This window comes from Grampus griseus, assembly GCF_964374135.1.
Source record: "Grampus griseus genome assembly, chromosome: 2".
Classification (NCBI taxonomy): Eukaryota; Metazoa; Chordata; class Mammalia; order Artiodactyla; family Delphinidae; genus Grampus; species Grampus griseus.
Genome location: NC_139018.1, coordinates 118385207 through 118400639, shown reverse-complemented (window position 1 = coordinate 118400639; position 15433 = coordinate 118385207). Strand labels below are relative to the sequence as shown.

The 15433-nt window shown below is 57.9% G+C and overlaps 1 protein-coding gene across 2 annotated transcripts in view; it reads left to right on the top strand.

Moving 5' to 3' along the window:
• The window catches only part of PSTPIP1 (proline-serine-threonine phosphatase interacting protein 1), a 39910-nt gene that overhangs the window by 16107 nt on the left and 8370 nt on the right, over positions 1-15433 (top strand). For both annotated transcript variants that reach the window (XM_082647229.1, XM_082647228.1), the window contains exons 2-7: positions 3408-3508; positions 3859-3933; positions 11576-11610; positions 11851-11957; positions 14291-14353; positions 14992-15090. In XM_082647229.1, the coding sequence (XP_082503355.1) occupies positions 3408-3508; positions 3859-3933; positions 11576-11610; positions 11851-11957; positions 14291-14353; positions 14992-15090 (480 nt within the window). The remainder of the gene's footprint in view (positions 1-3407; positions 3509-3858; positions 3934-11575; positions 11611-11850; positions 11958-14290; positions 14354-14991; positions 15091-15433) is intronic.

The window sequence follows — 15433 nt, the reverse complement described above, 5'->3', positions numbered from 1 at the left end:
AGCCAGCACGGCCCTTCTCCAGGGCAGCGTTCCTCTGACCCAGCCTGGCACAGAGCTGGCCTCTGTGAATCCATGGTAACTGAATGACAGACCGAAACACAGCTTTGGTTTGAAGCAGAGAGAATTTGGGAAATCATTTTCAAAAGTTTTTTCTTTTTAATCTTTTTTTTTTTTTTTTTTTTTGCGGTACGTGGGCCTCTCACTGTTGCGGCCTCTCCCGTTGCGGAGCACAGGCTCTGGACGCGCAGGCTCAGGGGCCATGGCTCACGGGCCCAGCCGCTCTGCGGCATGTGGGATCTTCCCGTACCGGGACACGAACCCGTGTCCCCTGCATCGGCAGGCGGACTCTCAACCACTGCGCCACCAGGGAAGCCCCTTTAATCATTTTTTGATGTTTCAAAATGTAAAAGAGCTGCTGGACTGTCTGTTGAATGACTGATGTCAGTATGTGAGTTTGGGGACAAGCTGACCTGGGTTCACATCCCAGATCCTGATCTTTACCAGCTGAGGGACTTGGGCAGTCACTTCCCCTCTTTTCCTCCTTATCACCGTCCTTACCTCCCTGGGTGTGTGGTGTTTTCAATAAGAAAACAGCTGTGATATTCTTGGTATGGTGTGTGGTAAGTGGACTCAATAAATAGCAATTTCACAGAGGGCAAGGCCACAGGCAGGTCTCAGGTGACAGAGGCTGCAGGTAGACAGGAGATGGGAGGCCCTGCCTTCTAGTAGCTTCTGCACTGTGGAAATGGCAGCCTGAGCCTGTCAGCAAGGGCCCTGAAAGGGAGGCCTGGACGCCTAGAGGATGGAGCTGGGTAGGTGCAGGGAGGAAAGGCCAGGATGGGCCCCCTGGAGGAGGTGACTCTGGTGCTGGGCCTTAGACAGTAAGCCTGCAGGACTGATTGATTAACTGATTGAATGATTGGTTAGTTCATTTCCTCAGCAGCTTCCTGAGCCCAGCTGTGTCCAGCTCTGAACCATGAGTCAGAAGCCCTGGAGGAAGAGGCAGTGGTGGGGTGGAGGAGGGGTACAGGCTGGCAGGGAACAGGCCCCAGGGACTCAGGCACTTCCTTGGAACAATCTAGTCACTTGTGACGGTGGCTCACTTGGCCAAAGCCCCTGCTGGCACCAGCGCGCTCTGAGCAGGGGCTGGACCAGACTCTCAAGCCTGGAGTGCTCTGGGGACTTGAGCTCCTGAGGACCCAGTCTGCAGGACCCCTCTGCCTGCCACCTCCTCCAGAATGGCCAATGTAGGTTTGCTTTTGCTTCTCTTTCCACTCTGGGGGTCTCAGGAAGGACAGTGGGGTTTCCCTGGGGAGTGGGAGCTGGGCATGGGGCTGGGAGGGAAGAGCAGAGTGTCCGCTGCAGGGCTGGGCTTGGTCAGCGTCTCCCTGCTCAGGCCCCCCTCCCAGAGGCATCGGGGAGTAACAGCAGGTGCCCTGCAAGTCCAAATCCTTGTCCTGCCTCCGCCAGTAGGACCTCAGGCAGGTCCTTCCCTTCTCTGGGCCTCAGTTTCCCCAAGGACTGAGGGGCGCTGGACAAGATGCTTCCCAGTTCTGGTGGTCTATGGAATTTGGCCCTGAATACTGGTGTCCAGCTCAGAGTGACCCTCTTGGGGGGGAGGGCAGATCCATTTTCCTTGCTGGCTGCCATAGGCTTTAGTCCTGGGGGTCCGGAGGGAGGACAGAGGCTGAGGGGCAGGAAGCCGTGGTCTGCTGCCTGGTTAGTAGGCAAGTGGCCCATGAAAGCTACAGAAATGGAAGCCTGGTGCACACTAGCCTGGACATTGTGGTGGACAGGCCTTCAGGAGTTGGGGGGTTGACTCCCTCCTGCTGGGGTTCTGAGTAGTCAGCCAAGGCCCAGGCCCGCTGCTTGTCACCCAGTGGGCAGCTGAACCTGGGTCTCAGGAATTTCTAGGGCTGCTTAAGGAGGAGGGTGTGAGCTTGGGATCCTAACCCTCCTACAGGCCTGCAGATTCCATTATTCTGAGTTTGCTGAAGGTGGGCTGGGCCTGGCACGGGGCCATCTGGAGCAGTCTGTGGCATCTCTGCCCTTCTCTACCACATCTGATTCTCCTTAGACTTTGAAGAAAAACACCCTCTCCTCAAGTACTACCTCCCGCCCCCAGCTTCCTACACCAGCAGCTCAGAACCCACTCCAGGGGTGAGAGTCAGATCAACAGCAGGACGGGTGGCAGAGAGGCAGCTGTGTCCTGTGACTTCTCCAAGATGGCCCTCTCCCCACCATCCTGGCTAAGAGGTGGACCTAGGGGGTGCTGGGTGTCCTGGGCAGCTAGGTGTGTCCTAAGTGTGTGCTAGGATGTGCCCTAGCCCTGACCCTCAAGGCCCACCTCAGCGGATGGGTGCAGGAGCCCGGAGTGGCATCCGGTACACAGTGGATGATCAGGGAACAGCAGCTGCTCTTGTCTCTGCAGAGGCTGTAGAGTGCAGGGGGGTGAAGGGCACGGACCCGAATAAGACAGCCTGGGTTCAATGCCACACCTGCTGCTTTCAATCTGTGTCACCCTGGGTACACTTCACCCATCTGTGCCTCAGTTTTCTCACTTGGACCCCTGAGATAAGAGGGTAATTGAGAAGGTGACAGGAGTGAGCAGTGTGGGGCACCCCATAAAGGCTGTCATCACGGAGGCTTGGTGGGGACCCTTCCCATGGCTGTCTTAGATTAGAGTTGCTGTGTCCTGACTATGAGCTCTGATCCACAAGGGGCTCACCTACACCTGGTACCTCCACAGATGGGGGACCTACTGTGTGCCTGTGTGAAGCTGTTACCGACCAGCGTTCTTGGCTTCCTTAATAAATAGAAATTGATCAGAGGCCAGACAAGAAATTCAGGCAAGGTTTTATTGGGGCCCCTGCCGCAGCACCGGGGAGCGAGAACAAACAACACGTTCCCTTGTTTGCCCGCTCGCTCAAGGGGGGAGAACTTGTTCTTTATACTGGGTGAGGGTAGGGGTGTGTCCAGGGGTCGGGCTGGAGGGGTAGCTTAGGTGGTTTGCCCACCCCTTAGCTGGTATTGTGTGTAAGGAGCTTTTGCTCCCCCGGCTCTTCAGAAGTGGCAGTTGAGGTTTTTTTGGTCTTTTGTATCTTTTGGTCCAGAATTTGCCCCAAATGCACATGCACGCCATATAATTTCTTTGTATTTTGTAGCTTGAGGAGAGGTGTGTCCAGGTGCCAGCACTGCAGCACTGCAGCAAAGGGGCCCAGGTCCCAGCCTGTCTCAAAGCCAGGTCCTGAGTCCCAAGAGCTCGTTCTTGGATAGGGCAGAGGGGGGCAGACGGGGAGGCCAGGCTGGAGGAGGTCAGCAGGGTCCTCACCAGGCTGCAGTCTGCATTCCCCTGACCCACGCAGCCCGGCTGCGGCCCTCACACGTCCCTCTGTCCTGTGTTCCAGTGCAGGGACTTCACGGCCCACACGGGCTACGAGGTGCTGCTGCAGCGGCTGCTGGATGGCAGGAAGACCTGCAAGGACGTGGAGGAGCTGCTGAGGCAGAGGTGAGCCCCTCCCCCCAGCCCCTGGGAAGTGGCCGAGCCCCCATCCTGGCTGCGCCCCACCCCACCCCCCGCTGTAAGAAGTCAGGAGCGCGACTCTCCTGTTTGTCCCGACCTGGGCCTCCCCCAAGTGGGCAAATAATCTAATGTTCCTCCAGATGTCCTTGAATTTAGCCAACACTTATTTAGACGAAGGGCTGGAGGCTTACCCTTCTCAAGGAGGAGCCCGCCGGCCAGCTGACCCCCAGAGGCTGAGCGGGTGGACCATCAGGTCCTCCTGCCACTGCCGGCGGAGTCTGAGCCGCGGGCGGCGGAAGTGGAGGAGACGCAGCGTCCATGGGTTGTCATTGCAGGGCCCAGGCAGAGGAACGGTATGGGAAGGACCTGGTGCAGATCGCCCGGAAGGCAGGCGGCCAGACAGAGATCAAGTAAGAGGGCCCCTCCTGCTTCGCCAGGCACTTTCCACAGGGTTTAGGGCCTCCCCGTGTGGGGTGGACTGGGGAGGGCCGGCGAGGGTCTGTATGGCTCCCAGGGTCTGTATGGCTCCCAGGGCAGGGTGCCTGGAGGGCATCTCTCTTGGGAGTCAGGCATTCTGGGTGAGGTCAGGTTCTGTGTGTGGGAAGAAAGCCAGCAGTCTGAGCACCAAGGAGGCCCTGGGCAGGGGGTGAGGTCATCTGTCCTCAGGTGCCTGCAGCACAGCCTGCACCCTCTGGGCGGCCTCCATCTAAGTCCTGAGAGCCCTGAGGGGAGGTGACAGGACCCCACTGGCTGCCCGAGACCCCACAGCATCGGCTCAGGCTTCCAGGAGGGACTGTGTGGCCACAGGTGGGGGTGCCAGTTCCTCACCCGTTAGCCCTGGGACCTTGGTGGGGGGGTCACTGACACTCTGTGCCTCCATTTCCTCATCGGTGAGCAGATGACAGTACAGCCTTCCTCAGAGGAATATGTGAGTCCAGGGCTGGCTCAGGCCTGGCTGGGAGGGGAGGTAGCAAGGGCACTTACTGCTGTGAAGCCACTGGGCCTCTCTGGCCCTGGGGCCTGGGCCTCTGTGTGCGGACTGTCAGGCGGGGACGCAGATGGAGACAGAGTGACAATTTGAGGGCAGCTAAGGAAAACTTTCTAACAGTGGAGTAGAGGGGCTGCCTCGGGACGTGTGGACTCTCCTCGCTGCATGAGGACCGAGCCAGGCTGAGGGGCAGACAGGACCCTGGACTCCAAGTCCTGGTAGGGCTCTGATGAGTCCTTCTCCTCCTACCCCAGAGCCGCAAGTGCTCACTCAGCCTGCAGTTGCCATAGCAACCCCTGGCCCCTGCCCCTGCTCCCACAGGGGTCAGGCCTGTGAGCGTCTGACGCTGCCCAAGGAAAGTGGCCCTGGACCCCGTCAGCTGCAAAGCCCAGAACCGGGTCCCCTTGTTTGAGTGTCTGAATAAACAACACGCTCTAAGTCTCCTAAAGACATAGGCAACCCTGGCTGGTCCCTGCTTCCAACCTGGAGTCGGGGAAAACTTAGGGAGGGCTAGAGGAAGGTTGAAGAGTGGTGTGAGCCAGGGGAGTTGAATGCTCAAGGCCCAAGGGTCCTGCGCGGGACCACAGAGTGTGAACGGCAGCTTCAGGAGTACGAATGGACCATAGAGTGTGAACGGCAGCTTCAGGAGTATGAATGCAGGAGCCCCAGTCCCCACTTGACCTTTGTGAGCTGTGTGACTGGGAGCAAGTCACTTAACCTCTCTGAATTGGGTTCTCATCTGTCCACTCCGGTGGGCTGTTGAGCAGATAAAGATGGCAGGGCCGAGGTTGAACACCAGTGTAGAGGAGGGCTCAGGACATGGTGAGGAACGAATGGAAGTCTGTGGGGACCTTCTTTGTCTTCCAGGCAGGGGGTGGAATCAAGGGAGCATGACCCAGGGGGAGTCTCTTCCCACCTCCTGCCCTCCCAGGCCTGCTGGAAAAGGAGAACTTTCCCAACAAGAGAGGAGACCTCCTGGGGGAAGTGTTCCAGGCAGGGTCACGGTGGGAGGTCAGGCTGGAGATGGACTGCGTGAAGCACACTCAGGGGGCTGTGAGTCACGGGGGACTTAAAATAAGGAAGGAGAAGCCACCAATGAAGAGAATCAAGTGGGAATGGAGCCAGGTGAGCAGCGGGAAGGGTGGAGAGGTGCACAGAAGTGGCTAGGGCGAGGCTGTGGGCAGCACTGATTCCCTGCGTGGTTATAGGAGGCCGAGTGGGTCAAGGTCTGCCCTGCCCTATATGCTGTGTGACCCTGGGATGGTCACTCCCCCTCTCTGAGCCCTGGGTCCTCAGCTGTGAAAGGGGACAATCACTCCCAAGAGTTGCTCTGGACAGTCACAATGTCAAGCAGAGAGTGCCAAGCCACAGTGATGCTCAATAAACAGCAGGGGTCTTTACGATCTCATGGGCCCCTCCTTACTTACTCCATAAGTAAGATAAATTGGGGTCACCCGGTTTAGTTTAACGCTAAGGAGCCTGCCTGGCCAGCCCAGACCATTTCCTATGAGGCCCAGCCCCTCCCTGGCCCTGGCCCTATCCTTAGAGACACAGCTTCCATCCAAGGTGGGAGCACCAGGGTGGGGCCCCAGGCCAGGGAAGGGAGGAGAGTCAGGGTCCACCTTGCTGCCTACCAAGGAGGAGCTGGTGCCTGGGCTGGGAGGGCCAGGCCCTAAGGTTCAGCCTAACCAGTGGAAGGAGAGGCAGGAACAAAACCCACAGGGGCACCGCTGCACAGCCACACGGGTTCCAGAGCAGGCTGGGAGCAGTGCATGCATACCAGCACTGCCCCGAGTTCCCCATCGAGCTGGGGTGGCCAGAGGAGCAGGGCAGAGCAGAGGGCACCTCCTGGGAGAGGTGGACAGGAAGGGAAGGCACCTTCCTGACAGAGGACTGGCACGGACAAAGGCTGGAGGTTGGAAAGCTCAGGGCACATTCAGAACCAGAGAGTCAGGAGGCAGGAGGCAGACCATCCCAGCTCACCTGCTGCTTCCCGTAGGGCTGTGCCCCTTGCAGCTCCCAGCTCAGCTGACTATGCGCAGTAGGTCCTTCACCATTATTGCTGTTGATCCACGAGGCATGTACTAGGGCTGGTGACACGATTAAGCCATTCCTTTCTTTAACCGTGGGCCAAGCATCCCTCATCCATCCAAGCATGTAAGGAGCACCCACTATGTGCCATGCCCTAGGCCGAGTTGGGAGGGATTCAGAATTTTTAAAATAAAGGGCCTCACTGTTCTGAAGCCAGGGCCTAGCACACTGAGGGTAACTTCACTCTCGTCCCCAGTCCTTTGCATCAGAACATCACTCCAAGGGCCCTCTCATGCCCCACCTCCTCCAGGAAGCTCTCCCAGACACTCTGGCCTTGTCTGCCTGTCAGGGTCTCGGCTTAGACCAGGTTGCCCCATCCCACACCAACGCGGAGGGCTCTTTGTGGGTAGGGGGAGTGGCAACCATGACAACGTGGGTCGCTTCCTTGTCGCCGTGGAGACTTGTGGGGTTGGCACCTGGCAAAGCTGGCCTGGCCACTCCATGTGGGGACTGGCAGCTCATCCTCCAGGGCCCGTCTCCTGGTCAGGGGGAGCCCCCTGCCTCCCCATGGCCAAGGCCCCTGTGTCCCGTGGGATGCTCATTCTCAGCCCCTGGGAGGGTGGGCGGAGGGCTGGGGGTGCATAGGCTGGATGCGGTGAACGAGAAGGACAAAAGCCAAGGGGTGAAGTGACCCCAGAAATAGCCCAGCGAGAGCTGAGAGGGTGAAGCAGGCCAGCCTCCCCACCCCTGCTGCCTGAAATAGAGCATTTCTGTGTCATCCCCTGACCTCAGACTGGTCAGAAGGCCGGAGACTCAGCCACATATATTAAAACAAGGTTACTCCCACCTTCAAGTGATTTTTAGCATTCTCCTCCTTCACACATTAACTCAGCAAGCATCTGCTGGGCAGTGGCAATGGAGGACACACAGATAAGACCTGGTCCCCAACTCGAGGGATCCCCACAAGCCCTTTCAAATGCATCTTAAAGAAGCGCTGGGTGGGTGCAGGGGGCTTACCCATAACATCTAAACCACACATCCAGCCCTTACAGAAAGTTCACCTTGACTCTCCTTCCAACCTTGGGGCCTTTGCTCTGGCTGTTGCCCTCATTTCTCCCCTGCGAGGTCTAGCTGAAATACCACCTCCCCCAGAAAGCTGTCACCTCCCCCCACCTCTTGTTCATCCTGCACCACGTAGGGTGCTGAGTGTCACAAGCTGCAGAAGCTGCATGGGGCAGGGGTTCAGGAAATAAAGGGGAATTGAGGCAGGGCTGGGAGCAGCTTCCTGCGAGCCCCTTTGCAGTAGCCGCGAGCAAGGACGGCCCCCACCTGAGTCCTCACACCCTCTCGTCCCTGCTTCACCCCCACTTGTCACAGCCTAAAACGCTGTGTTTTCCTGTCAAAAGAGAGGGATTTTTTTCATGATCTCTCTTCCTCTGAGCTCAGAGCATGAAGGTATCACTGAGGATATTGGAGGGAGAGAGGCGGGCCCTGTTCCCATCAGGGCTCCTCTGGGGTCAGCTCACTCAGGCCCAGCCTCCAGCAAGGGGAGCAAGAGGCCCATCTCCTGTGAGCTGGGAGGCAGGGGCCTCCTGGCTGGCAGGTGCACAGGAAGTGGGATGGCAAAGCAGGGACCACGAGATGGTGCGTGTCACATGGTGGTACAGAAGTACAGAAGGAGAGACATTTACACTGGAAATTCAGACTGTTTGGAACAGAATTCCAGGCTGAGTGTTCTGAGAGCAGGGTTGAAAGGGGCAATGGGATGAGTTACACATGAGGACACTGGTGACTGATAACAGAGGTCAGAGGCTTCCAAGGGGTCCCCATCCTTGACATGTGATGGAGACACGGTAGAGGAGAGCTCTGGGAAATCTGGGTCATGGTTTCCCTGAGTGGTTTGGAGTTGAGAAAGGCCTAGGAACTCATCGCTCTGGGCTGTAATCCTAGGGACAACGGGGAGGAGAACCAGGCACTGCCGCTGTTCAGTGGCCTCACAGTTCAGTGCTGTGACAGACACTCAAGGTATCAACCCAAGATGACAATAGGAACAAGTGCTCCGAAGGGACAGAAGAGGAAGCCAGGCAAAGATGCTGCACATAGGGAATTAGCACGTGCAAAGGCCCTGCGCAAGAAGGAACATGGCGTATAGAAGGAACTGGTAGGTGGCCAAAGAACAGGGATAACAGGTGAGAAGTGAAGCTGGAGGGCTGGAGGTGATGGGGCAGGGGCTAGGGTGGTGGCAGTGAGAGGTGGACACATAGGAGATTTGGGAAGTGAAAAAGAAGGTAACAGAGGGGGAGGAGGGTGGAGTCAAGGGCGACTCGTAAGTTTCTGGTGTGCATAACCTGGTAGACGGTGGTGCCTTTGCTGAGAAGGGAGCCCTGCAGGAGGAGCAGGTTTGTAGGGCGATGAGTCCAGTTTCGGACACTCTGAGTTTGAGGTGTCTGTGAGACGTGAAGTCTAAAAGGAGGTGAGGACCAAGCAGTGGGTGTGCAAGCCCCAGCCTGTGGGAGGGGTCTGGGCAGGGTGTGGTCATGCTGTGGGTCATGATGGGGCATGGAGAAGTGGCCATACTGGACCTAGAGAGGCTCTAACCATGGATGGGGAGACTGAGGCAGGAGATGAGTGTGTGAGAAGGAGGTGTAACCGCTGGCAAGGTGTCAATTCTGTCAGAGAAGAGTCCTGACCTCTCCACCCCCCGCCAGGGCAGGTGGGGTCACCATGGCAATCGCCCCTTCCTTCCTCTGGTAAGAAGCAGAAGGCTCCGGCTCTCTCCACTTGTGTGGCCATGGTCGGTTTCTTTACCTCTCTGACCCTTGTTTTTCTCACCTGTAAAATGCGGATAATGATGGTACCCTCCCTGCCTGGCAGAGGTGTGAGGATCACATAATTTAGGCCAGCATTTGAACGTACATCAGCAGCACCTGCAGATTTGTTAAAACACAGTGTGCTGGGCCCCTCTTCCAAGCTTCCGCTTCAGGAGGATTGGGGTGGAGCCTGAAATCTGCGTTTCTAACAAACTCCCAGGTGATGCTGCTGCTGCTGGTCTGCTGCTCCTCCATGGCCTCAGTTTCCCTAACTGTCCCCATGGGAGGAGGGAGCCCCCCCTGTGAAGCCTGCCTTGCAAGGCTTGAGGGGAAATGCAGGCGGGTGGGCAGGGCTGTCTCACTGGGTGTCATGTGGCCATATGGCCACCAGTGGGCGGGAGCGCTGCTCCGCAGAGAGGCTGGATGGGCTGCAGCAGGATGCGGCCAGCAACAGGATCCTCGCCGCTGCCTGGGTGTGACCCCAGCAAGCCTGGCCACACTCGGGCCTCAGATCCCCTATCGGCCTCGACTGACTGTGGCTCCTCAGGCGTCCTGGTGAGGGGGGAGTTAAGGGGCCATAAACACAGGCAGAGAATTTTACCCTTGAGATAGACAAGCCTCACTTCAGGGCCAATCTGCAACCTCCGCACACCGTCTCTGTGCACTTGGAGTCTTGGTACCCACAGGACTGCAGGGAGTGGGGGGGAAAGGAGCCCAATCTATGGGGCTGCCTCAAGGGGACCCCCTACCTGAAGGCAAATCCAGTGGGGGTTTCTGATAAGAGGGGGCATGCAGTAAGCCCTTAGGTGGGGCATTTTGGAGCTACAGCTCAGGTCAGGTTAAGAGACCTGGGGGACCCCCAGGTCAGGGTGTGCAGTAGTGGGCTCAGGGGAGGGTGGCACAACAGCAACCCTTGTAAAGCATCTTCTTTGCACCAGCTCAGAGGTGCTTTATACATATACATTCATTTAATCCTCATAACCATTCTGTTTGTGCTATTATCCCCATTTTACAGAAGGGGAAACTGAGGCACAGAGAGGCTAGGTAACTTGCCCAAGGTCATACAGAGAGTCAGTGGCAGAGCCTGGATTGAACTCAGGCCGTCTGGCTCCAGGGTCTGCTTCTAACGCACCTGGGAGTCCAGAGCAGGAAGCCCCTACCCAGGTTCCTAGCTTGGGATTCCAAGTCACCTCCCTCCTCTGCCAGGGGGGGAGCTCACTCCTCTGAGAGGCCCCTGCCCCTGAGAGCTGATGGGCTGAGGAGAGGCACTTTACCGTCAGTCCTGCTCTGAGCAGCAGACAAGACTGGGCCCTGAGTGGGCTCCGACATCTTTGCTCAGATCTCAACTCCGTTGGTAGCTCTGGGAAACAGCCCCCTGGCAGGACTGCCAGATAAAATATAGAATGCCCCGTTAAATTTCAGATAGACAACAAATATTTTTAAAATTTACGTGTGTTCCAAATATTACATGGGGCATGTTGACATTCAAAAACGATTTGTTGTTTATCTGCAATTTGAACTTAGCTGGGTGGCCTGTATTTTTATTTGCTCCATCTGGCAACCCTACCCTTGGGCGTAACCCCCTCACACCTCCTATGCCCAGCCAGCCCCTTCCCTTTCCTTTCTCCTTGGTGCCCTCTCTGGAGTGGGCAGTGTCTGCATGTCTGCTTCAGACTGGCCACCTGGTGCCTCCTGACTCCTCCTACTGGGTTTTCTCAGGCACCCCAAGCTTAGTGCACCCTAAAGTAACTCCCCATTTTCCCTCCTGGGCCCCTCTCAGAGGTGTCACCACCATCTACCCAGCCACCTAGCCAGGGACCAGGGAGCCCCTCAGTTTCTCACTGTCCTCACCTGTACCTCCTATTCATCCTGTCCGAAGGCCCCTACATCTCTCCCCTCCATCACCTCTGCCCTGCTTGTCCCCCTCTTCCCCCACAGCCCCCTCCAAAATGTCCTCAGGCCACCTGCCAGGTCTGAACCCCACCCTCTCCTGCTTCAAGGCAGGGCCCTGAAGATGTGCAGAAGCCAAGAGCATTCTGTCACAGTGGGAGGTTTGATTTCTGAGTGGATGCTCACAGTCTGGCTAGAGGGTCCCTGGGATCTAGGTCAGTGTGTGTGAGTAAGCCAGGGCCCTCCCACCAAAATAAAAGTCCCTGGGCCCAGCCAGGACTTCAGGTTCCCCTGCACTGTCCTCCTGCTGACCCTGGTCTTTCTGTTTTGCAGCTCCCTGAGGGCCTCCTTTGACTCTCTGAAGCAGCGTAAGTCCCGCCTGCTCCCCACTCCAGGCTGCAGGGTGACAGGACCTTCTGGGAACACCAGATCCCCCACCGTTGGGGATGGATGGATGCTGGCCAGGAGTCGAGGCTGGTGGAGGACTTGGGGGTGACAGAGATGAGCTGTGGGGTTGGGGTGGGCTGGCCCAGGCAGGGGCAAATATGTGAGTGGCTGGGGCCCACCAGGTCTGACACCAGGGACCACTGTCCTTACTCCACCCCCAGAAATGGAGAACGTGGGCAGCGCCCACATCCAGCTGGCCCTGGCCCTGCGTGAGGAGTTGCGGAGCCTGGAGGAGTTTCGTGAGAGGCAGAAGGAGCAGAGGAGGAAGGTAAGGGGGCGTGGGGATGGGCCTCGAGTGGGCGGTGGCTGTTGTTGCTGTGGAGGCAGTAGGGGACGGGCTCTCCCGATGGGCAGCACCCCAGGCTTGCGGGTGATGGCGATTTGAAGGAGGAGAGGGGGCTGTGGACAGACACCTGGTACTGGGACCAGGGCCCAGCTCTCGGGCCTGAAAGCCCCACTGGGGGTCTTCCCCCTGCGCTGTCTCAGGCCAGGAAGAGGGAAAGACCTTGGTCTTTTTGATCATCCTACCACAACAGGCTATAGAGGGTCCATGACAGCTTGGGGGTATCCAAAGGAGGCAACCTAAGTTGGGGAGTCACCAGAAACTGGTCCTGAGCCCAAGGATCAGGGCTGTTTACCTGGGAAAAAGGAAGACTTGGGAGTCAGTCACTGCAGCCACTCTGCAGGGCTGCCTGAGGCTGAGGGGAACAGACAGAGCTTGTGGGGAGTGGGGGCTGCCGAGCCTACCTCAGCATCCAAAGGTACTGTTCACCCATCTGTAGGGTATGGCTGTCCCTAGATGGAGGGATTGCATGGAGAGGAACTGAGGTCCCCATCATGGGAGGTATACAAACAGAGGCTGGAGGCTACTTGTCAGGGAAGCTGCAGAGGTTGGATGGGAGGTGGGCTTGGTGACCCCTGTGTCCCAGGGCCCCCTCCCAAGCCTGAGACTCTCTGACTGGCTGAGCACGTGGCCCTCTGGGAAGGCAGGTACGGACACATGATCAGCCTCTCAGGGCCTTAGTGATGAGCGTGGTGCCTTAGACAGGGTGGGAGAGGCCAGGGCACAGGAGCACTTCTTGCTTGGAGAGGAAGCATTATTGTAAACTGTCCAAAGAACTGAAAATGGAAAATTCCACACAACTGAGCTGTGAAGGGACAGAAGGCAACAGTTCATGGCTGGGGCCAGGCTGGGACTGGGTGTCCCGGCCAAGCCACTTACCCTCTCTGTGCCTGTTTCCCTCTTGTGCGATGGGACACTTACATCCACCTCCCAAGCTTTGGGGGACCCAGCCCAGAACTAGGCCCCTTGCAGTCTTCACAGGCAGGGTGCTGGCTCCGATTAGTAGCTCTGGCCCCAGAAATTTAGTGTGGCTGTACTCCCTGTCTGCCCATCTGGCCAGCTGGGGCCTCAGGCTTTCACGATTCTAAATTTGGGTTCCTGAGCAGACAGTGGGTCCTCCAAGCCAGCCCCAGAAGTTGGCCCAGCCTTAAGGAGCTGCAGCAGGCGACCCCTCTGAGCTGGGACTTGCTTGCAGAGCATCTACTGTGACAGCAAGGCCCCAGGATGGCTGTTTAGAGCTTTCCTGTGGCCAGTGGGGCTGTGATGTCTGAAAAAGCTGTTCTGGACAGAGGGACAGTTCCAGGGTGTGATCAGGGCTCCCACAAGCGAAGGACAGCCGTGATGTAGTGTGCGGGGAAGGCTGCCTGGGTGTGTGTGCACACGTGTGCATGTATGGACGTGGGTGTGCACCCAGGAGAATGAGAGGACACCTCTGCACACCTGTGAGCATGTGCATGTGTTTCAGTGTGTGTGTGTGTGTGTGACCAGGTGGCTTCTCGAGGTCTCCCCGCTGGCACCGGCCCCACTGAGACCCTAGGCACGAACCGGCTCCAGCCCCAACACGAGAGGTGTTTCATTTCCCATTATCCTTAGAGCCAATCTCTGTCCAGGCCGAGTTCCATCCTCTCCATCTGTACAAGGAGCCTGGGAGGCGAGGTGGAGGTGCAGGGGCCCCGTGTGCACCAGTGGGTGACCATGACCAAGTCTGGGGTGTGTACACAGGGCCCATGGCTGTGTGTGGCGGACATGGGAGAGTGTACGTATGTGTACTTGTGAGTGGTGTCTGAGGTTGCTCTGTGAAGGCCTTGTGTATATGCAAGGGGGAGCGTGGGGGCCTGTTGACGTTTACTTATGTGTGTGTGTGTGTGCAACTCTGTGTGCGTGTGTGTGCCCGCGTGGGTACACGGGGTATGATGGCTTTGAGTGGGTACAGAGGCTTGTGAGTGAAGGACAGCGTGCGTGCGTGTGCGCATGTGCACGTAGGTAGGTTGGGTATTCCCGGGCAAGAGACCAAGTCCTGGCTGGGGTCTGCAGGGAGAGGATACACCATGTGTATCCATGCCCCGGGTTCCTCTAGCTTTCTGTTCTGAGCAGTAGTTGTGAAAGAGCAGGCTGAGGGAGAGGGAGGGCATCTTGTCACCACCCCCTTCAGAGCCAGGAAGGAATGCTGGGCCTCATCCCAAGGACACCCCGTCCTCTGGACCTAAGGGAGTGTCCTGAGGCCACGCCCCAAGCTCAGAGCCTCACGTCCCCTGCAGTATGAGGCCATCATGGACCGTGTCCAGAAGAGCAAGCTGCTGCTCCACAAGAAGGCCATGGAGGTGAGCGCTGGGGTCTTAGGCCTGGAGGGGTGGCAGGGCTCAGGGTGTGGATGCCAGGAGCCCTGGACTGGGCACCTGGGACAGGGATGCCTCAGGCCTCCATCCAGCAACAGGCACAGTGGCCTGTCGGGTTCTTGGTGTTGCACTTGCTCCCAGGGTGCCATGCAGATTGGCCCACGGCCTGACCTTGGGGGGCTCCTGACTGATGGGCAAGCAGCCAGTCCCAGACAGCGGTCTACAGGGTCATCCAGGCTGTCAGCTGGGGACTCCAGGGGCAGAGGGAAAAGGGACCCCTGAGCTGTGTCTCCTAGTTCACTGAGTAAGGAGAAAAATAGCTCCACCACGTGTGCGGAGGCTGGCATCGTGATGACGCATGGCATTTTAAGGGCCCTGCTGGCGGTTTGATGCGACCACACCTCTGAAGAGGCCGGGGCTGTGGGCAGGGCTACGTTGTCCCCACTGGGAAGGGGCCTGGGAACAAGACTCCCTTCTCCATCTCCATTCTGGACCCCAAATCCTTGTCCCTGGTGAGGAGGCCCCCAACCCATCCACAGCCCCCAACAGGGAGAAGGGAGGTTGGGCTCAGGAGCCTCACTTGGGGCCCCCAAGTCACGCCCCTCCACACACACCCCCCCCAGTCCAAGAAGACATATGAGCAGAAGTGCCGAGATGCAGACGACGCCGAGCAGGCCTTCGAGCGCATTAGCACCAATGGTCAACAGAAGCAGGTGGAGAAGGTGCGTGGAGCCCCTGAGGCCATGTGGTGTCACAGGGCTGGGGCAGGGCGGGGAGGGAGGGAAGAGGTGCCACAGACACTCCAAGGCAAGGTCTGCATCTGGGATATCCTGGCTGCTCACCTCGCTCTGAACCTTCCTCCCTCTGTCTGTGAAATGGGTTTCCTAGAATCTCAGGGTCTAGATAGACAGTCAGCTTGATCCCCTTTGCCATCTCCAGGCTGCACCCAAGGACCCACTCCTCAGAGCAGGCCCACTGCAGCCCAGGCCCAGAGCTCACAGGGCAATGAGAGCAGATGCTAACCCTCACACAACCCTTTGGAGAAGGGCTCAGTAGGCCCATGTC